The sequence below is a fragment of the Poromitra crassiceps genome (genome assembly GCF_964638095.1).
Source record: "Poromitra crassiceps genome assembly, chromosome: 2".
Lineage (NCBI taxonomy): Eukaryota > Metazoa > Chordata > Actinopteri > Beryciformes > Melamphaidae > Poromitra > Poromitra crassiceps.
This window is the reverse complement of record NC_139624.1, coordinates 42049466-42074465: the sequence shown is the minus strand read 5'-3', so window position 1 is coordinate 42074465 and position 25000 is coordinate 42049466. Positions and strand designations below refer to the sequence as shown.

Genomic DNA, 25000 nt, shown 5'->3' with positions numbered 1-25000 from the left:
TGTGTGTGTGTGTGTGTGTGTGTGTGGGGGGGGGGGGGGGCGCACTCATCTGACAATGTTTACAAGGGCAATTTACAGGAAATTAAGTCACAGGCTGCTCAAAATAATGGTAGCTCTCAGTAATAGAGCAGGATGAACAGGCACAGATATGGAAGAGGGCACAAAAATCAAACTACAGTTTGTGGACACAGAATGGCTGTGTTTACTAAGGGCCTGTGTCGACCTAGCGTCTTTTCATCATCTCCGGCATCTTTTTTCAGTTGTTTCCAATGAGGAGCGAGCGTATGTGGGTGCACACGGACGTCTAGAGAAAGTGCTCTGCGCCCAGCGTCTATTTTCACAGCGCTCCAGCGTTTTTGTGCACCCGGCTCCCAGCGCTTCCAGCTGAAACTATTTTAACTTTTTAGAAAGACGCTGGTGTCGGGTGCTCCTTTTCTGGCAACTAATCATATGGAGAAACTATTGCAACAGAGACAGAAAGGCTCAATTGTGGGAGCAGATTGGCTAGACACTTAATATTTCTGGTGAGTGTTGAGCTAAATCACTGTATGTGTGTTGTTAGCTAATGTTAGCTGTCAGCTATCAAGCTAGTTACCGCACTGAACTAACGTTACTTTCAAACTGCTTCCTTGCATATTGTGCGCTGATCTTGAGCGCTCCCCAGTGTACTTCCAGCATTTAACAGTCGGAAAAAGACGCTAGATGGACACACGGCCTTACAGTGTGTTTTTCACAACCAACTCAAATTGCTCTACATGTTTGTAGTTTGTTAACCTGGCACTGCCAGATGGTTTGTTTCACAGAAGCATCTGGGAACTGGATCTTGGAAAGCGGTGAAAAAGGGCGGGCACTTTCAAAACAATACTTGGCAGCCTCTTCCTTCCTCGGATGTTGATTGGTCCGAACCAAAAAAATAGTGTGGAGCGTGGCCAGATGGATGTGTCGTGTGATCTCCTTCTCACGCAAATTCACATGTCTCACAAGGTTAGTGTGTAGCAATAGGTACAATGTAGAAACTACATTGAAAAGGATTGTTTAAATTTACTGTGTGTGTGTGTGTGTGTGTGTGTGTGTGTGTGTGTGTGTGTGTTTAAAAGCCCAGACCCCCGCCCCCCCCCCCAGGCTCCTATGTTCTCCTCGCAGTGTTGTCGTCGTGTTGACGTCTCATTCCAGAGGCCAGGGAGTCAAAAAGAAAACTGGCTGATAGGGGTCAGAGGGCTGTGTGTGTGTGTGTGTGTGTGTGTGTGTGTGTGTGTGTGTGTGTGTGTGTGTGTGTGTGTGTGTGTGTGTGTGTGTGTGTGTGTGTGTGTGTGTGTGTGTGTGTGTGTGTGTGTGTAGAAGTGTGTGTGTAGTGTAGGGGGGAAGGGGGGGTGTGTGTGTGTGTGTGGGGGGGGTCACCCAGCAGACGGTTCTATGGATTAGTGCTCACGGCTATGCTCACACACTCGCTCCCCTGACATTTGTCACTGTCCCAGGCTCGACCTGTCGAGTTCAGCAAATAGGTTTGTGTGTGTGTGTGTGTGTGTGTGTGTGTGTGTGTGTGTGGCTGTGTGAGTGAGCGAGCGTGTGTGTGTGAATGAACAGGAGTGCATGTGTGTGAACATGTGCGTGGGACTTGTCTTGTTTGCTGTAGTCAGTTGATGCAGCTTGTAAATGCTGATGTGTGTGAAGGTGGAAAGAGATGAAGCAGCAGACTTACGTAGAGCTGAGCACGGAGCCTCTCGTCCTCGGCGGTGACCCTCTCCCTCATGATGGCGTGCTGGAGGCCCTCGTGGGCCAGGGCCCGCTCCACCGTCAGGATCCTGGACACCTCACCCTGGACCCGGGACTGAGCCTCTGCCTGAGCCTGCACTGACGCCTGCACCTTCTCATCCTCTAGCCTGAAGAGAGAAAAACAACACATTTCACTAGGGCTGCACTTCAAAAAATCCATATATCGATATTGAAACGATATTCATTTGAAGGAACTGATAGCGATCCTTGTGTATGTTGGTAACTTCAGATGTCACAGACAATGACACGTCAGTTTGAGGAATGCTGCTTCTCCATACTCAAATGTCTTTTGTGCATCTCATTAGTATTATGCTAATGGCGCACAGATGCAGCAAGGACTTCAAGTCACATTCACCCATACACAATGTACACTAACATGTCATGCTGTTCTTGCTGTTCCAAAACTTGCAGAGAGGGGGCAACATTGAGGAGTTTAAAAAAAAGTCCAAGGTTGAATTTGATTACTCGAATGTCAAAAACTCTTGCTGCACCAGTCAGTTGACAGCTGTCCAGCATTTCAAACTCGGACTCTGATTCTTTCCCAAATAACTTATAATAGACGTATATTTGTCTATAACATAACTTTTCCCCAAAAGGAAGAATAAGTCAGCTATTGAAACAGTGATACAGACTCTCTGCAGGCACACGACCACCGTTTGAACCCTGTCACTGGGTTCTCATAGTTGCTTAGCAACACACTCCCTGCTCAGCAACGGTGGGCTTGATTGGCTAAGAGGAGGAACGTCCCTGAAACAGTGAAAGTCTTTCTCTGTTAGGAAGCAAAGAGTGGTGGAAAGGTAAAATAAAAACAGAATAGACTGAGTGAGACTAAGCCAATGTTGACAGAAGGAATGAAGACCAGTTAAGAGCTTAATACACTTCTACCTACAAAAAAGCCTAAGATAGTCGTGAACAGTAACGGGTTGACTCAGTGAGTGTGAATGTGACTGGTCTGTGGGATGTATGCTACGGATGACGAGAAGACGTCCAGGGATGTAAATGGTTGGGCAGTGTCAGTGCTGAATTCCTGTACATTCAAATGAGCCATCTGTGATCCAGCAGTTGTCAGAGGTCCAATCTGTATGTAATATGGCCGCGCACACCTGAAACCCTGTTGTGCCACTAAAGCTGCGTTCACACCGACCTATTAAAGGTCCCAATTCGTGCAGCTGTAACCTCTTAAAAACATGTCTCTGGTCCATAAAACATGATTCTGGATTAATTTGTCGAAAATATAGCAACCCCGTTCGTTGTGATGGAGTTCTCACTTCCACTTCCTCATCTCGTCGCTTCCCAAGAATGGTCTGTTTCTATAATATATTCAGAACTAACAGTTCCCATTGGCCGCTGAGGGAGAGCCCGCCCCAGGCTCCCAGCGGCCAATCAGATTAGCGTCCGTGGACCAGCACGCTAGGTTGTGTCCACAACTAACGTTAGCAACGAGCTATCGCTAAGTTAACGATTGCTACGCTAAAGAGGACATCTCAAAATGCCTAGACTTACCGAATGCACCTCCGCAGTTGCTGGATCACGTACAGTTGGCGTCGCTCCAGCTAGAAGTGTTAATTTTGTGGCTATAGACAAAATGGTGCTTAAGGACCCGTGTGACGTCACATTAACCCGTCACATTAACCCGGGGAACAGAGTGTAAGGGGCGTGGCTTGAAGGAGACTGCAGGGGGAAGCTGGATAGGGACAAATCCAACTCTGGCAGTTCTGAGGTTCTGAGCACTCATTACAGGGAGGGATGACAGCAGTATACAGTATATGCATTTACAAGTAAAAACAGCTTTTGCACGGAATGGGAAAAATCGCTGGGCGTCCGAGCGACAGAGACAGAGCGATAGGGAGAAAATACGCTCGTCGCCCGAGATGAAATATCCCAACTCGAGCGAAAATACGCTGGCATCAGTCGCTCGCTGTTCAACGCTGATTGGCTGCCGTGTGAGAGCGAGTCAAGGATCACACTGGCTTGGAACAAACCACTGGTTTATTGTGTGGCAACAAACCGCATTGACAGGCTGACAGCTGACATGAAGTGAAGTCTGTACTACCGGTATGTAGCTCGTGTTAGGAGCACGCTGATAGGCTTAGCTTGTAAACATCTACGGTGGCTCGTAGTGGACAAACATCATGACATTGCGTAACGTTATAGCCCCCACATGTCCGTCAATTCGTGTTCCTGTTGACGAGCAATTTAAACAGAGCGACAGAGCGATTCCAAAGGGTTGAATCAAGCGACAGAGTGAAAAATAAATATCTCGGTGTGAACACAGCTTAACACCTTTGTTTCCTCTTCAATGCCATGATACAAAGTCTGATGCTGTGTTATATAACTTAAAGTGTAACTTACCCCCAAAACACTTTCTTTCAGCTTTTAACCAATATAAATGACTTTGGGGGTGGTGTGTGAAGAATTCTGGTCAAAATTTCCACATTTGAGACCAAACTGTTGCCATTCTACCATTTGTATCATTTTTCAGCAGCATAACTGGCATAAGTGCCCTCTATGGGTGGAACACTGCTTCTTTTTTTGCGAGAGTGAGAAAATACACTCTAAAAAATAATCGATTCTCATTAGGGCTGTCAATCTCCCTCTATAATCAAATTCGAATTTCAGTGCTTTATACATTTTAATATTCGAATTATATTCGAATATTTTAATTGATTTTTAACACGTTGAGTGCCATGGACGAGATATCTCGTCTTACATAATCCAACCATTGAGTGCCAAAGACGAGATATCTCGTCTTACATAAACATTTTTTTTTTTTGACGGTGGGACATCAATCAACCCCTTTTACGTCTTCTATATCAATATTGGAGGAAGAGAATGTGTATAATCTATTTTACCGACCACTAAGTGGCGACAGTTCTCTCCAGACAGAGAGAAAGCCAGTCCGCGGGAGAAAGCCATTCTAATTTTCAAGGAAATAGCTGGGCGAAAACTCTTTCGATTTCACACACACACACACACACACACACACACACACACACACGCGCGCACACACACACACACACTCGAGTACCTTTGCGCATAAATAAGACCAGAATCGCAAAAGCTTCTTCAAAGCTCTCAGCCGACACCTCAAGAAACGAACGAGCCCGTTTCCAGACTCGCCCGAGAGCCGCCAGCAGCAGCAGCCCAGAGGAGCAGCAGCAGCAGCAGCAGCAGCAGAGCGGAGTAGGCTGCCTCAAGATTGGAAGAAGGGGATCGCGAAGGAATTTCTCTCCCGTGTCTAACCCCCCCCCCCCTCGCCTCTCCTCTCCTCTTCCCCTCTCCTGCGATTCCCTTCTATTTTTGGGGGATCTGTGAGGCAACAGAAACTCGCCTGTGACAAAACACTGCAAAGCCACACCTACGGAGGGAGGAGTTTGGAGACACACACACACACACACACACACACACACACACACACACACACACACAAAACAGTATACAGACTTGCCCAAGGGCACCCATAATCACAGGCACGTGAGGTGGTTCTAAAAATCCATTTATCTCAAAACTCTCTGAAAATCTCTGAAACCATGCTGTACTCAACGGCTAATATCTACATAACTACTAACTCTACAAACTAACTCTTTTAGACAGAGAAAGCACACATTCTATTAGTTCTTTTTAGATGATTGGTGTTCACGAAGTCTTAACAGAAAAGAATCCTCGGCTCTTGTAAAATGAGCCAGAATCCTCAAAAAAAAACCTGGCACAACTTACCTACAGCATTGAAAAAACGGCTGGCACTCAATGTGTTAATTGAATTAAAAAAAAAAAAAAAATTTTTTTTTTTGGTCTGAGTGAATTGTTGTCTTCTCTTATGTTATGTTCTGATTCTAAATATAGCTGAATCTTTGGGTTTGACCAAGTAAAACTTTTTCTAAGCATTTTACCAAATGTAGATGGAAAAGTGAATGGTGGATGAATATTCAAAATAATATTAGGCTTATCACAAATAGTCCAGCAATGATGTTTATTTAAGAAAACATGTTCCTTGTACAATGTACATACATTCATTGCATTAGAAAATAGGTCAGATAACCAGAGCTTAGTTAATATTCATCAGTGATGTATTGGTGCTGTCTGAAATGCTAAAATAAAATAATTGATAATAAAAAAAGACACAGCCTTTGTTTGAGCTCCTTATCAATAAACAAATAAGTAAACTTTGCCAAAACAACAATGAGCCATGAACAAAAAAAAATCAGTCACGTATTGCACTTAAAGCAGCTTCAACAGTCAACTTCAGTTAACACTCTTTTCTTCAAGTATGTTGTCAGAACTTGTCACTGTTCTAGTGTTCTAAAAAAAAAAAAAAAAAAAAAAAAAAAATTGTTTAAAAAAAATAATAATAATCGAATTTCGTTCATAATTATTAAATTCGAATAATATTCGAATATCAAAATTCGTTTCAACAGCCCTAATTCTCATGCGTTTTGCCACACCTGTCAAACCTAAATTTATATACTTTGCGACGTTCATCATCGTTCAAATTTGGCTGGTGGCTTATTAACATAGGGTCCTGTGATGTGATGAACTCAAAATGCTAAATAATAAAGAAATATTTCTGGTTTCCAGGGACTTTAAGTTTGGACAGACTGAATGGATTGAGCCGAGGAGGAGGAGGAGGGAGCTCTGCAGCAGCTCTGCCCTGCGCTGCGCCCGAGAGGAAAAATCAGAGGTGCAGTAACTTTTAACAAGAATCACGAAAAGCCCCCAAACGAAAATTAAAAACGGATTTCATGGCACGGTATATGGCAAGTTGGACGAGGGAATGATGAGGAGAAATCTCGCATTGTGATTACATCACTATTGTGCTGTGCTGCGGTGTCGCGTCACTAGTCTCTTTTAACAATACTTACATAGACTACATGGGAGTCAATGGAGTGAATTTCTAGTTCGCCACTGAATGACAAAATTGATATAACTTTCAACCATTTTGAGCAACGCTGTTTCCATACAGGCCACCAGCGTTGGCTAGTTGTTGATATTTATAAAGATATTGCAGCTCTCATATCAATTATTTTCGAGGCGGTGGGCAAACTGTAATGGCGTCGATTTCCGGAAAAAATTCCTGAGCTGAGCACAGCCAAAGAGTATAGTATAGACAAGAGGATATGTCATTTCTTGGTTTTTCCCATAGGTTTTTTCAAATCACCGTTTTGTTACATATCTGGGGGGTAAGTCCCCCTTTAAGTTTGAGGGTGTAAAGTCTATATATTTGTTGTGATTAAAAACAATAAAGTAACATGATTTAGTTATTACTGTAGTATGGATTAACACAATTCCTCACATATTATACTGATCTTATTCTTCTGTTCAAAAGTATGTCTGAAGACAGCCAAAATGTTGTATAAATTGAATAATAAATTATAATACACTTGAGATTGTTTCTTCACATACTGTACAGCTTGAGATTACTTTAACACTACTGATACATATGATGGACAGACCAGACCAGACCATTTTAACTGACCACCAAACCCATGACTGAGCTTCAATAGGTGACCACCACAAAAACATGGCCCATATCTAAAAGCTGCTGTTTGGCCTGCAACACGTCTGAATGTGAGAGAGAGAGAGAGAGAGAGAGCAGTGGCGACATGACATGTTGGTTGGCCCTGAGGAAGTGAAGCAAAGAGGGAGAGAAAGATATGGAGGGAGACTGAGAGAGAGAGAGCAGCCATGTCCAGTCTCACAGTCCACTGGGCTGCACACGTCAGCACACTACATCCATCATTGGGCTCTGAGCGCACGCACGCACGCACGCACGCACGCACACACACACACACACACACACACACACACACACACACACACACACACACACACACACACACACACACACACACACACACACACACACACACACACACACAGGGTGCCTCCTAATGGCCTCTTAAATTCACCATTTCACCACAATCCATGCCTCCCTGCTTGCACTGCTAATGCACCTAAGCTCCCTTTACTCAAGAAGCTGGCTGCAACTATGGCAGGAAGGGGCAGTCCAACTATGGCAGGAAGGGACAGTCCAACTATGGCAGGAAGGGACAGTCCAACTATGGCAGGAAGGGACAGTCCAACTATGGCAGGAAGGGACAGTCCAACTATGGCAGGAAGGGACAGTCCAACTATGGCAGGAAGGGACAGTCCAACTATGGCAGGAAGGGACAGTCCAACTATGGCAGGAAGGGACAGTCCAACTATGGCAGGAAGGGACAGTCCAACTATGGCAGGAAGGGACAGTACAAATATGGCAGGAAGGGACAGTCCAACTATGGCAGGAAGGGACAGTACAACTATGGCAGGAAGGGACAGTACAACTATGTCCAACTATGGCAGGAAGGGACAGTCCAACTATGGCAGGAAGGGACAGTACAACTATGGCAGGAAGGGACAGTACAAATATGGCAGGAAGGGACAGTACAACTATGGCATGAAGGGACAGTACAACTATGGCAGGAAGGGACAGTACAAATATGGCAGGAAGGGACAGTCCAACTATGGCAGGAAGGGACAGTACAACTATGGCAGGAAGGGACAGTCCAACTATGGCAGGAAGGGACAGTACAAATATGGCAGGAAGGGACAGTCCAACTATGGCAGGAAGGGACAGTACAAATATGGCAGGAAGGGACAGTCCAACTATGGCAGGAAGGGACAGTACAAATATGGCAGGAAGGGACAGTACAACTATGGCAGGAAGGGACAGTACAACTATGGCAGGAAGGGACAGTACAACTATGGCAGGAAGGGACAGTCCAACTATGGCAGGAAGGGACAGTACAACTATGTCCAACTATGGCAGGAAGGGACAGTCCAACTATGGCAGGAAGGGACAGTCCAACTATGGCAGGAAGGGACAGTACAACTATGTCCAACTATGGCAGGAAGGGACAGTCCAACTATGGCAGGAAGGGACAGTACAACTATGGCAGGAAGGGACAGTACAACTATGGCAGGAAGGGACAGTACAAATATGGCAGGAAGGGACAGTCCAACTATGGCAGGAAGGGACAGTCCAACTATGGCAGGAAGGGGCAGTCCAACTATGGCAGGAAGGGACAGTACAACTATGGCAGGAAGGGACAGTACAAATATGGCAGGAAGGGACAGTCCAACTATGGCAGGAAGGGACAGTACAACTATGGCAGGAAGGGACAGTCCAACTATGGCAGGAAGGGACAGTACAACTATGTCCAACTATGGCAGGAAGGGACAGTCCAACTATGGCAGGAAGGGACAGTCCAACTATGGCAGGAAGGGACAGTACAACTATGGCAGGAAGGGACAGTCCAACTATGGCAGGAAGGGACAGTACAACTATGGCAGGAAGGGACAGTACAACTATGGCAGGAAGGGACAGTACAACTATGGCAGGAAGGGACAGTACAACTATGGCAGGAAGGGACAGTCCAACTATGTCCAACTATGGCAGGAAGGGGCAGTCCAACTATGGCAGGAAGGGACAGTACAACTATGGCAGGAAGGGACAGTACAACTATGGCAGGAAGGGACAGTACAACTATGGCAGGAAGGGACAGTACAACTATGTCCAACTATGGCAGGAAGGGACAGTACAGGAGAGGCAGCAAGCAGAAACCACAAATAACTTTGAGGGGAAAATTGTGGAAGGAAGGGACAGTACAACTATGGCAGGAAGGGACAGTACAACTATGGCAGGAAGGGACAGTACAAATATGGCAGGAAGGGACAGTCCAACTATGGCAGGAAGGGACAGTCCAACTATGGCAGGAAGGGGCAGTCCAACTATGGCAGGAAGGGACAGTACAACTATGGCAGGAAGGGACAGTACAAATATGGCAGGAAGGGACAGTCCAACTATGGCAGGAAGGGACAGTACAACTATGGCAGGAAGGGACAGTCCAACTATGGCAGGAAGGGACAGTACAACTATGTCCAACTATGGCAGGAAGGGACAGTCCAACTATGGCAGGAAGGGACAGTCCAACTATGGCAGGAAGGGACAGTACAACTATGGCAGGAAGGGACAGTACAACTATGGCAGGAAGGGACAGTCCAACTATGGCAGGAAGGGACAGTCCAACTATGGCAGGAAGGGACAGTCCAACTATGGCAGGAAGGGACAGTCCAACTATGGCAGGAAGGGACAGTCCAACTATGGCAGGAAGGGACAGTCCAACTATGGCAGGAAGGGACAGTCCAACTATGGCAGGAAGGGACAGTCCAACTATGGCAGGAAGGGACAGTACAAATATGGCAGGAAGGGACAGTCCAACTATGGCAGGAAGGGACAGTACAACTATGGCAGGAAGGGACAGTACAACTATGTCCAACTATGGCAGGAAGGGACAGTCCAACTATGGCAGGAAGGGACAGTCCAACTATGGCAGGAAGGGACAGTACAAATATGGCAGGAAGGGACAGTACAACTATGGCATGAAGGGACAGTACAACTATGGCAGGAAGGGACAGTACAAATATGGCAGGAAGGGACAGTCCAACTATGGCAGGAAGGGACAGTACAACTATGGCAGGAAGGGACAGTCCAACTATGGCAGGAAGGGACAGTACAAATATGGCAGGAAGGGACAGTCCAACTATGGCAGGAAGGGACAGTACAAATATGGCAGGAAGGGACAGTCCAACTATGGCAGGAAGGGACAGTACAAATATGGCAGGAAGGGACAGTACAACTATGGCAGGAAGGGACAGTACAACTATGGCAGGAAGGGACAGTACAACTATGGCAGGAAGGGACAGTCCAACTATGGCAGGAAGGGACAGTACAACTATGTCCAACTATGGCAGGAAGGGACAGTCCAACTATGGCAGGAAGGGACAGTCCAACTATGGCAGGAAGGGACAGTACAACTATGTCCAACTATGGCAGGAAGGGACAGTCCAACTATGGCAGGAAGGGACAGTACAACTATGGCAGGAAGGGACAGTACAACTATGGCAGGAAGGGACAGTACAAATATGGCAGGAAGGGACAGTCCAACTATGGCAGGAAGGGACAGTCCAACTATGGCAGGAAGGGGCAGTCCAACTATGGCAGGAAGGGACAGTACAACTATGGCAGGAAGGGACAGTACAAATATGGCAGGAAGGGACAGTCCAACTATGGCAGGAAGGGACAGTACAACTATGGCAGGAAGGGACAGTCCAACTATGGCAGGAAGGGACAGTACAACTATGTCCAACTATGGCAGGAAGGGACAGTCCAACTATGGCAGGAAGGGACAGTCCAACTATGGCAGGAAGGGACAGTACAACTATGGCAGGAAGGGACAGTCCAACTATGGCAGGAAGGGACAGTACAACTATGGCAGGAAGGGACAGTACAACTATGGCAGGAAGGGACAGTACAACTATGGCAGGAAGGGACAGTACAACTATGGCAGGAAGGGACAGTCCAACTATGTCCAACTATGGCAGGAAGGGGCAGTCCAACTATGGCAGGAAGGGACAGTACAACTATGGCAGGAAGGGACAGTACAACTATGGCAGGAAGGGACAGTACAACTATGGCAGGAAGGGACAGTACAACTATGTCCAACTATGGCAGGAAGGGACAGTACAGGAGAGGCAGCAAGCAGAAACCACAAATAACTTTGAGGGGAAAATTGTGGAAGGAAGGGACAGTACAACTATGGCAGGAAGGGACAGTACAACTATGGCAGGAAGGGACAGTACAAATATGGCAGGAAGGGACAGTCCAACTATGGCAGGAAGGGACAGTCCAACTATGGCAGGAAGGGGCAGTCCAACTATGGCAGGAAGGGACAGTACAACTATGGCAGGAAGGGACAGTACAAATATGGCAGGAAGGGACAGTCCAACTATGGCAGGAAGGGACAGTACAACTATGGCAGGAAGGGACAGTCCAACTATGGCAGGAAGGGACAGTACAACTATGTCCAACTATGGCAGGAAGGGACAGTCCAACTATGGCAGGAAGGGACAGTCCAACTATGGCAGGAAGGGACAGTACAACTATGGCAGGAAGGGACAGTCCAACTATGGCAGGAAGGGACAGTACAACTATGGCAGGAAGGGACAGTACAACTATGGCAGGAAGGGACAGTACAACTATGGCAGGAAGGGACAGTACAACTATGGCAGGAAGGGACAGTCCAACTATGTCCAACTATGGCAGGAAGGGGCAGTCCAACTATGGCAGGAAGGGACAGTACAACTATGGCAGGAAGGGACAGTACAACTATGGCAGGAAGGGACAGTACAACTATGGCAGGAAGGGACAGTACAACTATGTCCAACTATGGCAGGAAGGGACAGTACAGGAGAGGCAGCAAGCAGAAACCACAAATAACTTTGAGGGGAAAATTGTGGAAAACCCAGCCTGATTCTAGCCCCTCGTTCTCACTCATGCTTACTTGTTAAGTAAAAATGTGTGGGCCTGATTCATTGGAAGCAAGCGAGACAAATGCCAACATCAGACAGAAAGTCACAAGCACAATAATGAGAAGAAATGAGGTCAAGAAAATACACAGCCTAGCAGAAAACTATTTCAACTTGCTACCCCACAAGTGCTAACCCAAGCAAAGACTGCTATCACTAGCTGGATGCTATCTGTCTGCCTCACCTCTATTGCTTGGCGGTCATTACTGCCCTGTCCCTGGGATATTGGAAGCATTTTTCATTCAACTGTAGGAGATTGGCATTGGGCAGAAAAGGGGGGTGTCGGGGTGGTAGAGGTAGAGAGCAGTTGAGACAGACAGTGTGAGAGAGAGAGGGAGAGAGAGAGAGAGAGAGAGTACCTACTGTATGTATTAGAGATGCAGCGGTATGAGTTTTTGACGGTATGATAACCTTGGACAAAAATACCACGGTTTCACGGTATCACAGTATCGCAGACCTTTATTGTGTTATTGTGAAATCTGGCAACAAAAAAATAGCCTCCATTTTTTTGTTTGTTATTGAACTATTTATTTCATCTAATTAACGTATGTAAAACTAAAACACACATGCTTATCTTTTGTCAAATCTTATTGGACACTGGACATAAATGTTTCAATGTTAATGTGCGCACACACACACACACACTTTTATTTGTATCCAAAAGTACTGTAGGGCAAATATTAGAGATCCAGATATTTTGGAAGAAAGTAGCAGTGCAGACACTGGATGCATGTGCTGTAAGCAAAGGATGAATAGTGTAGCGCATTGCTAGCTTATAATGGATCCAAGCAGACATAATGTAAACACACACACACACACACTTCTGCCTCTCTGTGCGTCACACACACACACACCTCTGCCTCTTATTTAATGACTGTTGTTACTTACGCCGGCATAAGACGTTCGCTCAGTCAAGTAACGTTATCGTTAGTTAGACCAAAGACAGTTGAGTGCTAATTAGCCATGTTATGTTATCGATAACGTTAGCCTATGACAGTGTTTATTTTACGTTCATCCTCCTGCCGGTGGAAATGGTTTATGTCCGATACGATGTATGATGACGCAAGACGTTTAACGTACCTTGAATTTGGCAAATAAGGAAGGACGGGTGTTGTTCCTGCAGATGTGCTGATTCATGTTTGAGGTATTTCCCCCTCTAATCCTCCCTGGCCATCCCTGCTTTTACCAAAAATATTCCCACACACCGCGGAGTTTGTCTTTTTCGACGGGGCCGCGGCCCACCGCCCGGGGGAACGTTCTGGGGATTCTCCTTCAGCAGCCATTATCACGTTGAATTACAATAGGCTACGCACGGGAGTAAACGATTGACTTGATGACTTCTTGACGATCACAGCTACACTGATTGCTGAGACTGGGCAGCTGGGGGGAGGGGCCGCGTAACTGCACTCTGTCTGGGCACTTTCTCTCTCAGGGGGAAACAGGTGATACAGGTGATACCGTGGGGAAGGTATGACGGCAAAACTTAGTGGTTTTGATACCGTGACTTTTTGAAACCGAGGTATACCTTCAAACCGGAAACCGCTGCATCCCTAGTATGTATGGGAAAGAAAAAAGAATCGTCTCTTTGGCAGATAAGTGAATGATGTTTGCCCCGGCACTGAGAGAGGATCATCTTGGCCAGTAGCAACCTGTGTTTTGATGGCTGAGTGGATGGAGCCTTGAAAAGAGAGAGATGGAAGGAGAGAAAGAGAGAATGAAGCGAGGGTGCAAGAGAGAGCCATCGAGGTATCATTCATTCGAAGTGTGGAGGAGTGTAAGTGCGTAGGTTAGTGCGTTGCGTCGGTCTTTCTCCAAAAGCAACTCTCTGCACTCTTTTTTTTAGCTGATAACCTTGAACAAGAAGTAGTGGGGAATGCTTCAGTTACTTTAGGACACTATTTTAAAAGTCGACAGAGAGATTAGGTGTGTGACAGTTTAATATGAAAGCTTTACAGGCAGTGTGATTGAAATACTGCAGTTTGGGGTCAAGTGCCTATTAAAGTGGGGGCCGGGCATGAAGCATGTGTGTTTGTGGGCGTGCACACTTTCCAATCACCAAGATAAATGCAGCCATGGTCAGAAATGCTGCGCTAAGGTCAATATTGCAAAAGCCAATTCAAACACATTAAGCAGTCATCGCTGTGTATTCCACCTGGGAGGCATTCCAAACACATCAGCCTCCTCCTGCAAACATCACAAGAAAGGAAATTCCAAACTTATGTCTCCCACATTTTCCCCTTTTATCTCGTCTCCATCTCTTTCCTTCCATCTCCACTACAAACTTAAATACTTCATTCATTAAGGCTTCCTGTTGTCTGCCTGTCATCTGTCCAAGCCTTGTGTCTGGATGCAGTCTGCCTGTCATCTGTCCAAGCCTTGTGTCTGGATGCAGTCTGCCTGTCATCTGTCCCAGCCTTGTGTCTGGATGCAGTCTGCCTGGCATCTGGCCAAGCCTTGTGTCTGGATGCAGTCTGCCTGGCATCTGGCCAAGCCTTGTGTCTGGATGCAGTCTGCCTGGCATCTGTCCAAGCCTTGTGTCTGGATGCAGTCTGCCTGTCATCTGTCCAAGCCTTGTGTCTGGATGCAGTCTGCCTGTCATCTGTCCCAGCCTTGTGTCTGGATGCAGTATGCCTGTCATCTGTCCAAGCCTTGTGTCTGGATGCAGTCTGCCTGTCATCTGTCCCAGCCTTGTGTCTGGATGCAGTCTGCCTGTCATCTGTCCAAGCCTTGTGTCTGGATGCAGTCTGCCTGTCATCTGTCCAAGCCTTGTGTCTGGATGCAGTCTGCCTGGCATCTGGCCAAGCCTTGTGTCTGGATACAGTCTGCCTGGCATCTGGCCAAGCCTTGTGTCTGGATACAGTCTGCCTGGCATCTGGCCAAGCCTTGTGTCTGGATGCAGTCTGCCTGTCATCTGGCCCAGCCTTGTGTCTGGATACAGTCTGCCTGGCATCTGGCCAAGCCTTGTGTCTGGATGCAGTCTGCCTGTCATCTGGCCCAGCCTTGTGTCTGGATGCAGTCTGCCTGTCATCTGGCCAAGCCTTGTGTCTGGATGCAGTCTGCCTGTCATCTGTCCAAGCCTTGTGTCTGGATGCAGTCTGCCTGGCATCTGGCCCAGCCTTGTGTCTGGATGCAGTCTGCCTGTCATCTGGCCCAGCCTTGTGTCTGGATGCAGTCTGCCTGTCATCTGTCCAAGCCTTGTGTCTGGATGCAGTCTGCCTGTCATCTGTCCAAGCCTTGTGTCTGGATGCAGTCTGCCTGGCATCTGGCCCAGACTTGTGTCCGGATGCAGTCTGCCTGGCACAATGGATTCTGACAGACTTCCACACAGAAGTGCACAGACTCGGCCTCAGAACAAAGGCGTTTAAAGGGCCTATGCAATATTGATGATAGGAATAATGTCGCTGAATGCTGGCTATGAATATTTTATGGAGCTATGCACTCCCCGACACACATGCACTCGCACATACACACACAGCACACCTGACTGTGGGTGCTATGGAATGCCGGGAGCGGGTGGAGATAGGGGATATGGGAGATTCAGGATAGTATAGCGAGAAGATTAGTTTATAGGCGTGCTCCTCACACTGCTGAGTGGATGTAAAAGCCATTTTGTCCTCATCCTCTGCAGTTCCAACAACTAGGAAATGAGAACAGGAATGCTCTCGGGCTGTGCTCCATGACCAGCCCTCGTCAATGGCGTGTTGTCAAAGTGGATGTCATTTTCAGTCTTGTGCTGCACCTTTTATCCCTATAATCATCAGACCATGGTACATAAAGATCACAGCCTCCTGATTTAACCTCATCCACCCGTCAACATCCAACCATTTCAGACTGGAAGAGAGAGAGCCAGAGCAAATGTTGTCTCTGCGTTGTACTGCTGAATATGTTGGGAGGCCGGAGGGATATTCAAGAGGCCGCCAGTTTTATGGACCATAATCATTGGGGCAATATAGGAGATGACTTTGTATTTGTGCTGAACTCTCTCAAACTGATTCAATCTACTCTGTATTAGGCTGGCTTGCTTTATAACTACCATAGATAGCAGATTGCTAGGAGATTGGACAAAGTCAATAACCATAACTGCTCCAGTGAATCGGTCAACAGCAGGCTGCAGTGGGAAATGTAATAAACTGAGAAATGCTGCAGTTTAAGTGATGAGACAATGTATCTCATCCCGTTTCCTTTATTCACTGTTATTCTTAAATGACCTTGTTTAAAGATGGAAACTCATTTACAATCAGATGAGCAGGATTAGATGACCTGGATTAGGTGAGGCAAGGACCATCATCATTTGACAGGAAGTGCTGTGTTGGGGATTACATCAATTTGTGCAAGTAGTAAAGAGACCCTACAACCCCCCCCCCCCCCCCCCCCACACACACACACACACACACACACACACATATATCCCCAGAAACAAACGCTATAGAGCAGAGAGAAGCAGTGCTGCTGATTCAGGCATGTTGCCAAGGGAGAATCACATCCCTTAGAGACACAATCCTGGCTAAATTAGGTTGGCTAGGGAAACTTTTTGTAACAACCTCAAGTTCTTAAAACAGTGTGTGTGTGTGTGTGTGTGTGTGTGTGTGTGTGTGTGTCTATGTGTGTGTGTGTGTGTGTGTGTGTGTGTGTGTGTGTGTGTGTGTGTGTGTGTGTGTGTGTCTGTCTGTGTGTATCTGACAGTGTGAAAATAAAGAGGGGGTTATGAGGATGAGGTAAAGGATCAAAACAAACTATAACTTAAAATCTGTACTGTAGGCCAGACTATCTGTCTGTATCAGTGTGATGCGGGTCGGAGAAATAACGAATTCAACACGCAGGTTGGTTAAGGGAGGGAGGGAAGGCAGAGAGAGGCTCTGGGAGAAGGTCAGTGTTCTCACTCAAAAGTCTGACATGCAATTATAGAGCACAAGCCAACACAACCTGTTCCACTACGCTGAAATAATGGCCAAAAGTTTCACAACAGCGACTAACCTTTAAGTGCCAGAGTTGGACACTCAAATACACGTGCCACGTCCTCCACACACACGGTAGACTCTCACAGGGACACGTGCACACTAGCACACACACACACACACACACACACCTAACTCCAAATAGCAGCACCACACATCCTATAGAGGCCCATCTAAAATGCCCCCTGGCGCATTTTCCGGTGTCCCATTGAAAGACGCCTCCCCTCTTCTGAGTGTAATCCACCCTGAGCTACTTCCTTACTGCAACACACCACATGCTAGCGGCTAACAGGAAGGACAAACAGAAAGACGAAGAGAAATTGAATTGGTGACAGAGGATGAGTCAGGAAGAGGGAGGAGAGGGAGAACGGTGCAAGAGTTCTCTCCTCTTTTTTCTCTCTCTCTCATCCTTTTCTCTGCAGTCGTTCCGCGCCGGTGCCTCACAGAGAAGCGGCAGAGGCAAATCTGCTCCCTGCAGCCGCTCCTCACTACAAATGAGTTGGGGCTGCACCCAAATGAGAGCTCCTCACAGAGCCCTGACTTGACTCTTAAAGGAGCAGAACATGCAACGCCACCAAGCCAGGTCCCTGGAGTTGCTTTACAGCCCTATAGCTAAACAGTAGAAATATTGCCTAATCCAAACAGCACTGTTTCTCAAACGTCCCTACACAGGGAGTGAACACCGCAAGGCGTACTTAGGAAGATTTATACAAAGGGTGCAACTAATTCAAATGTACACCGAGGCAAACAGAGGCTGTTCCTGTGGCTTGAGGAGGTCTAACATCCTTTAAGGACACATTATTTATTTTGATGCTTATTTTGGCAGTTTCCTCTGTGTTTGTAGCACCATTTTAATCCGATGCTTTATCCCCCTGCCAAATCACATTCATTAATTATTCATGTTCTTTTTCAACATTATTTTCTCCAAAATGGCCCCACGGGTACTTGTAAAACAAAAGTTCAAGACAGTGTGCACAGCCAAAGAATGCATCAACTACTGATCTTACTGACCTGACAGTGTGTACTGTGCTCTACTATGGTACAAGAGAGTGAGCGTGTAACTGGCTGACTTTTAGGTTGTAGAGAGAGATTGTGTTACAAAGTTAAAAAGCAAGTAATTGGAAAAGGAGACTTTAGAGTACTTGGTTCATTGACAATGTATTGGTTCAATGGATCGTTGTTTTGTAGTGTAATAAAAGCTGACACTCTTAACCAAAGCCAGCAGGTAGGGATTGAGTGTCTTGCTCAAGGACTTTTCCCTGTGACCAGCCCCAGTGTGGTCCATGTGACCAGCCCCAGTGTGGTCCATGTGACCAGCCCCAGTGTGGTCCATGTGTTCTTCCACTGTCCTGTGTTCACGCTGTGCAACACTTGGAGCACAGAGCTCGAAAACTGGTGAGGTGTGATCTGGCTGGCTAAGCTGTGTGTGTGACACACACACACACACACACACACACACACACAAACACTCCAATTTTGCTGCAAAAGCAAAGCAGTCTCCAAGCGACGATTCTTCCACTACAGCCAAGGCTACAGTCACTGTGCTGCTAACCTTCAATAACCCAAAAAATGTGTGGAGTTTTCTCCCCGCGCTGTGGGAATGCGAAATACCATCGCAATTCAATTAGCTTTTGACAGCCCAGCTGAGAAAAGAACGGCCTTCGGTGCCTCTCATCTATTTCAATTAAAAGATAGCACCAGGCACCTTTTTCCCCCAATAAATACAAATGAATAGAAAGATTCAATAACGGCGAGAAAAAGAAAGAAAGAAAAACAGTCATCTACTGTACTGGGCGCGATGGTTAGGATGAAAAATGAAGTGTAAAAGCTTTGCAGTCCTGAAGGGTGGTGGTGTGTTAGGGTAGAGTTGAAAGTGTTGAGACAATTTACAGGTATAGTGAGCTGAGCAGTAGGGCTGGCACGGTTCACGGATAATCCGTGACCCGTACGGATCAGCCCCCACGGTTCGGCACACGGTTCGGAACGTCGTGGTCCGCGGAACCCCCCCCCCCCCCCCACCACCTTTCGTTTCATTTAACGTTTAACGTTAGTGTATGATAACGCCTGCAGCGCAGCCAGACACAGACAGGCATCATGGCATGCACAAGTGAGCTTCCTCATCCCTTGTCGTCGCTGTAAAGTCTCTCTGAAGGCTGTGGCTAGTGGCTACTAAAGACAACAAACTTATTTCAACACCTCTGAAAAAGGAATGCGAGCAGCATGTTGCGGGCTGCACAAGATAGCGAGAGCCACAACACACACACACACACACACACACACACACACACACGCGCGCGCGCGCGCACACGTTTCACGAACACATTATCACCGGACGGTGAAATGTTGCCTTGGACACATAACAACAAAACAACACGTGGGGCCACCGAGTAGCATAACGTAGCATCAACGTTATGTTTCCAGACTCACCCGGTCTGGTCTGTAGCCTACCCGTGTCAAGTGACTACGTTAGCTAGCAACAGCCAGGAAGTTAGGCGCAGTGCCACCTAAAACAGGAAGTTGTTGTTCTGCCTTCAGAGTAAAAGCCTAAATTGTGTCATGAGAAAAAAATATTTTTTGAGCTGTGCAGGGCAACAAATGGTTAGAGAAGTATAATAGTATTAAAAATTCAAATCGAAAATCTAATTTTGAGAGAAAACATCTGATATAGCCTATTTTTATTTTTTTTGCTGATCCGAAAAATCCGTGATCCGCGGCTCAAAATCCGTCACGCGATCCGATCCGTGGGTTTTCTGATCCGTCCCAGCCCTACTGAGCAGTGCCTCAGCCTAAACAGTACTTTGATAAGGAGCAGGGAAATCCATGTCCAACAACAGCCCCTACCAGCAGCCTCACTCACAAGCAGTTTGAGAATGTACAACAGCAACACCAGCAAGTCACTGCTTTACAAAGCAAAATAAGAGGAGCGAGGCAGAGTCAACCAATCCTAACAGCACAATGAACAACAGTAGGGTAGTGCTGCTATCAACACCACTCTAATCTGTTCTGGCTGTATAGATACATAGTTATACACTTGTACATATTTATACTCTCTTCATACAATTCCAACAACACATGTACTTTTTTTTTAATATATATTGGGGGATCTGTATATTCTGTTGCTGACCTCCACAGCTTTGCGTCAGTGCAATCAGTCAGGTTCTATTGATTTTCTATATAGTCATTATATACTACTCTCTTTATATACTACTCCTTCTTATATTGTTGGTGTTGCGTCATGTTGAATATGACCTACGTGAACAACAGATCAAGTCGAATTCCTTCCATGTGCAAATCCATTTGGCCAATAAAACTGATTTGCAGTCAGTGTGTGAAGCAACTGTGATGATGATGTATTGACTGGGAACTGAGAAGTTTTCTTCAAAAATATATACATACTGTACATCGTAATATAAAAATATATACATACTGTACATCGTAATATAAAAATATATACATACTGTACATCGTAATATAAAAATATATACATACTGTACATCGTAATATAAAACATATATACATACTGTACATCGTAATATAAAACATATATACATACTGTACATCGTAATATAAAACATATACATACTGTTCATCGTAATATAAAACATATATACATACTGTACATCGTAATATAAAACATATACATACTGTTCATCGTAATATAAAACATATATACATACTGTACATCGTAATATAAAACATATATACATACTGTACATCGTAATATAAAACATATATACATACTGTACATCGTAATATAAAACATATACATACTGTTCATCGTAATATAAAACATATATACATACTGTACATCGTAATATAAAACATATATACATACTGTACATCGTAATATAAAACATATATACATACTGTACATCGTAATATAAAACATATATACATACTGTACATCGTAATATAAAACATATATACATACTGTACATCGTAATATAAAACATATACATACTGTACATCGTAATATAAAACATATACATACTGTACATCGTAATATAAAACATATACATACTGTACATCGTAATATAAAACATATACATACTGTACATCGTAATATAAAACATATATACATACTGTACATCGTAATATAAAACATATACATACTGTACATCGTAATATAAAACATACATACTGTACATCGTAATATAAAACATATATACATACTGTACATCGTAATATAAAACATATATACATACTGTACATCGTAATATAAAACATATACATACTGTTCATCGTAATATAAAACATATATACATACTGTACATCGTAATATAAAACATATACCGTAAATTCCGGACTATAAGACGCACCGGTCTATAAGCCGCACCTTCAAAGGTGACTATTTTTTTCTTCTATAAGCCGCACCGGTCTATAAGCCGCGGGTGTTTTGATGTTTAATTACCATATGTAAGGCTTCGTGCACAGAGGGGATTGTCGGGAAACAGATGGCTGTTTGGGGAAGCTCCCATTTATTAACATTTCAACAAAACAAAAGTCAGGTCACTAATCCCCAGACAAAATCACACATTGTGGTATTTTTTGTTTTTTTTACAGTGCACACAGTGTCCGCGGTGTGGTGAAAAGAGGGCAAGAGAGGAAATTAAAACAGAAGTGGATTTATAGTTAGAAAGAGTGCTAAAGAAGAGAGAATTCCGTTTTTTATTTTTTTATTTTAGTTACCGTAAATTCCGGACTATAAGCCGCGGCTTTTTTCCCGTTTTTTGGCCCCTGCGGCTTATATAACGGTGCGTCTTATCTATGGATTTTTTCAGAAAAAAAAAAAAAAAAAAAAAAAAAAAATCTCTCTTTTTTAGCACTCTTTCTAACTATAAATCCACTTCTGTTTTAATTTCCTCTCTTGCCCTCTTTTCACCACACCGCGGACACTGTGTGCACTGTAAAAATAAACAACGGTGGTGTTGTGTTATGTTGTTTTGTTGAAATGTTACGGTAATACGGTAAATGGGAGCTTCCTCAAACAGCCATCTCTTTCCCGACAATCCCCTCTGTGCGTGACCACTTACATATGGTAATTACGGTAAGCAAACGGCCACAAGCCCATCAACTCCCTCCCCCGACTACCAGGAGAAAATCACAAACTTCGGCGAATTCACACAAAGGAAGATCAAGGAATATTCCATCGAACCGGAGCAGATCATAAATATGGATGAAGTGCCTTTGACGTTCGACCTGCCACTCACTCGGACTGTTAACAAGAAGCGCCCTGGAGGATTCTTTCACCAAAAAAAAGCTTTGCTCGTTCTCGACAGCATGAGAACGAGCAGTAGATGATCATGAGGTGGTTTTTCAGACGTGTCGATATAGCAGTTTATCGCAAAAGTGTAATGGAAACACATTTTTCGCATTTGCACGTCATGTGACCCATATTATCCCTTGGAAAAGGAGCGGAAAATAAGTTTGGTAAGTAAGGTTCGATAGCCGTGTCAAAACCTCCGCAGCAAGTGGAAAACTTTGAAGCAACGCTACCTAGCAGAAAGACGAGTGTTGTGCAAAAGCGTAGCCGGGCAAATTAGATAATGTTTAATGGCAGAAATCGGTCCATGGTGACAGCAGGCTGCCTGTGTGCGCGCATTTGGCACAGCGGCGAGATGAGAGGATGAAAAGCACACACTGGTGCGGTGGTGCTGTCTGAAGTGAATACAGTGACTGTGAGTAGGCTAATACATTGCACACGTTTCAGGTGCAATTATAGAACCAAATCAGCCTTTTCCCCCCTCCATCTCTAAATCGGACCAGTTGTAGGCTATTAGGCTACCTTTTTTCCTCTGCCTGTCGCGCTGACTGCATTCACGCAGCCAGCAACATTTTGCGACTCATTTTCTTTTGAATTGATAATCAGGCTCGTTTATATGCATTGTAACTTCATGTTGGGATTTCCATTGACCATTGGTTGGATTTGAGCATGCAGGGGACGGGATATGGGGCAGATCCCCGTGCGTAATCACTGTGGCAGCTGCTGCAACGGGGAATCACTCAAACGCAACTTCAATGGAAACGCCTACAAGTCGCAATTGTACATTGTCGAAGTTGTAGAAATATCGCAATTCTTTTGCGAAAAACTGTAATGGAAACACAGCTATAGATGAAGAGGAGTTCGTTGGTTTTGAGTGACAATGAAGGAGAGAGGAGAGTGGTTGACGAAGCCACCCTGAACCTGTTCGTTTCCGACACTGAAGATGAGGACTTTGGTGGTTTCAGTACGCAGGAAGAAGAGGAAGACGAGCATTAGTGACTTGACTTTTCTGGTTACAGGTTTGCTGCACATATAGCCTATTGTTGTGTGATTTTGTCTGGGGATTAGTGACCTGACTTTTGTTTTGTTTTGTTGAAATGTTAATAAATGGGAGCTTCCCCAAACAGCCATCGCTTTCCCGACATTCCTCTCTGTGCACGAACCCTTTCATATGGTAATTAAACATCAAAACACCCGCGGCTTATAGACCGGTGCGGCTTATAGAAGAAAAAAATAGTCAATTTTGGTCCCGCGGCTTATACACCGGTGCGTCTTATAGTCCGGAATTTACGGTACTCACAGTACTATTGACCAGTCCAACTCAAAAGATATTCGGCAGTTTCACTTTGAGCTCTTGTTCCGCCGCTGGGCACACAGTGTCCGCGGTGTGGTGAAAAGAGGGCAAGAGAGGAAATTAAAACAGAAGTGGATTTATAGTTAGAAAGAGTGCTAAAGATAGTCCGGTCTGGTTATGACGAGTCTCGCTGGGTACAGTACGCCAAAGCGATATCCATTGACTCGATGATGCTGTTGTATGTTGCGCGTTTCTGTTGCACCAACGCGGAGAGGTCCGGACGAAAAAGCGCGTACCCTCCCAGGTGAGGGGCTTCTTCCCCGCAGCCTGGAGGATGAGTTGACGGTCGGGCCAGCGGAGTAGGCAGATGAAGATGGCCCTCGGTGGCAGGCCGGGGTCTGGACGTGGCCGAGGCGCCCGGTGTGCCCTGTCCACCTCTGGTGGTTTCTCGCCTTCCTTCAGGTCCAGGATGTAACACAGGATTTTGCCACAAAAGCGTCCATGTCACCAATCTCAGCTCCTCTTTTACATTGATCAGGCGAATGTTATTTCTTTTACTCCTGCTGATTAAGTCATCAACCTGCGTGTGCAGGGTTTCGATTTTGCATTTTATCCATTTTCGGACTCACTGTGTTGTTTTTGTCCTCCAGTGCGCGGATGCGCTTTTCCGCATTATAAACTCTGTTCACGGTTGCCTTAGTTTCTTTAGTGAGTGAGTGGATGGACTTCTGCACGTTTTCAAACTTGTTTTCAAGCTGCTCAAAACCTCTGAGCGATGTCGGACTTAATCGATAGTGTTTCACGGAGTAAAAGTTTAGCCCAAGCGTGTATCTCCAGCCTCCAGCAGGTGAGTCATTTCCTCATTCATGGCGTGATTGCTTCGTCTTTTTCTTTCTGCTTACCTGTGTTGTGTTATGTTATGTTATGTTATGTTGTTAAAAGAGGGCAAGAGAGGAAATTAAAACAAGTGGATTTATAGTTAGAAAGAGTGCTAAAAAAGAGAGATTTTTTTTTTTTTTTTGGAAAAAATCCATAGATAAGACGCACCGTTATATAAGCCGCAGGGGGCAAAAAAGGCCAAAAAACGGGAAAAAAGCCGCGGCTTATAGTCCGGAATTTACGGTACATACTGTTCATCGTAATATAAAACATATATACATACTGTACATCGTAATATAAAACATATATACATACTGTACATCGTAATATAAAACATATATACATACTGTACATCGTAATATAAAACATATACATACTGTTCATCGTAATATAAAACATATATACATACTGTACATCGTAATATAAAACATA

The 25000-nt window shown here is 45.2% G+C and overlaps 1 protein-coding gene across 2 annotated transcripts in view; it reads right to left on the bottom strand.

Annotated features, from left to right (window-relative positions):
* The window catches only part of chchd3a (coiled-coil-helix-coiled-coil-helix domain containing 3a), a 200953-nt gene that overhangs the window by 151358 nt on the left and 24595 nt on the right, over nucleotides 1-25000 (bottom strand). For both annotated transcript variants that reach the window (XM_083632344.1, XM_083632345.1), the window contains exon 5: nucleotides 1700-1880. In XM_083632344.1, coding sequence (XP_083488470.1) covers nucleotides 1700-1880 — 181 coding nt within the window. The remainder of the gene's footprint in view (nucleotides 1-1699; nucleotides 1881-25000) is intronic.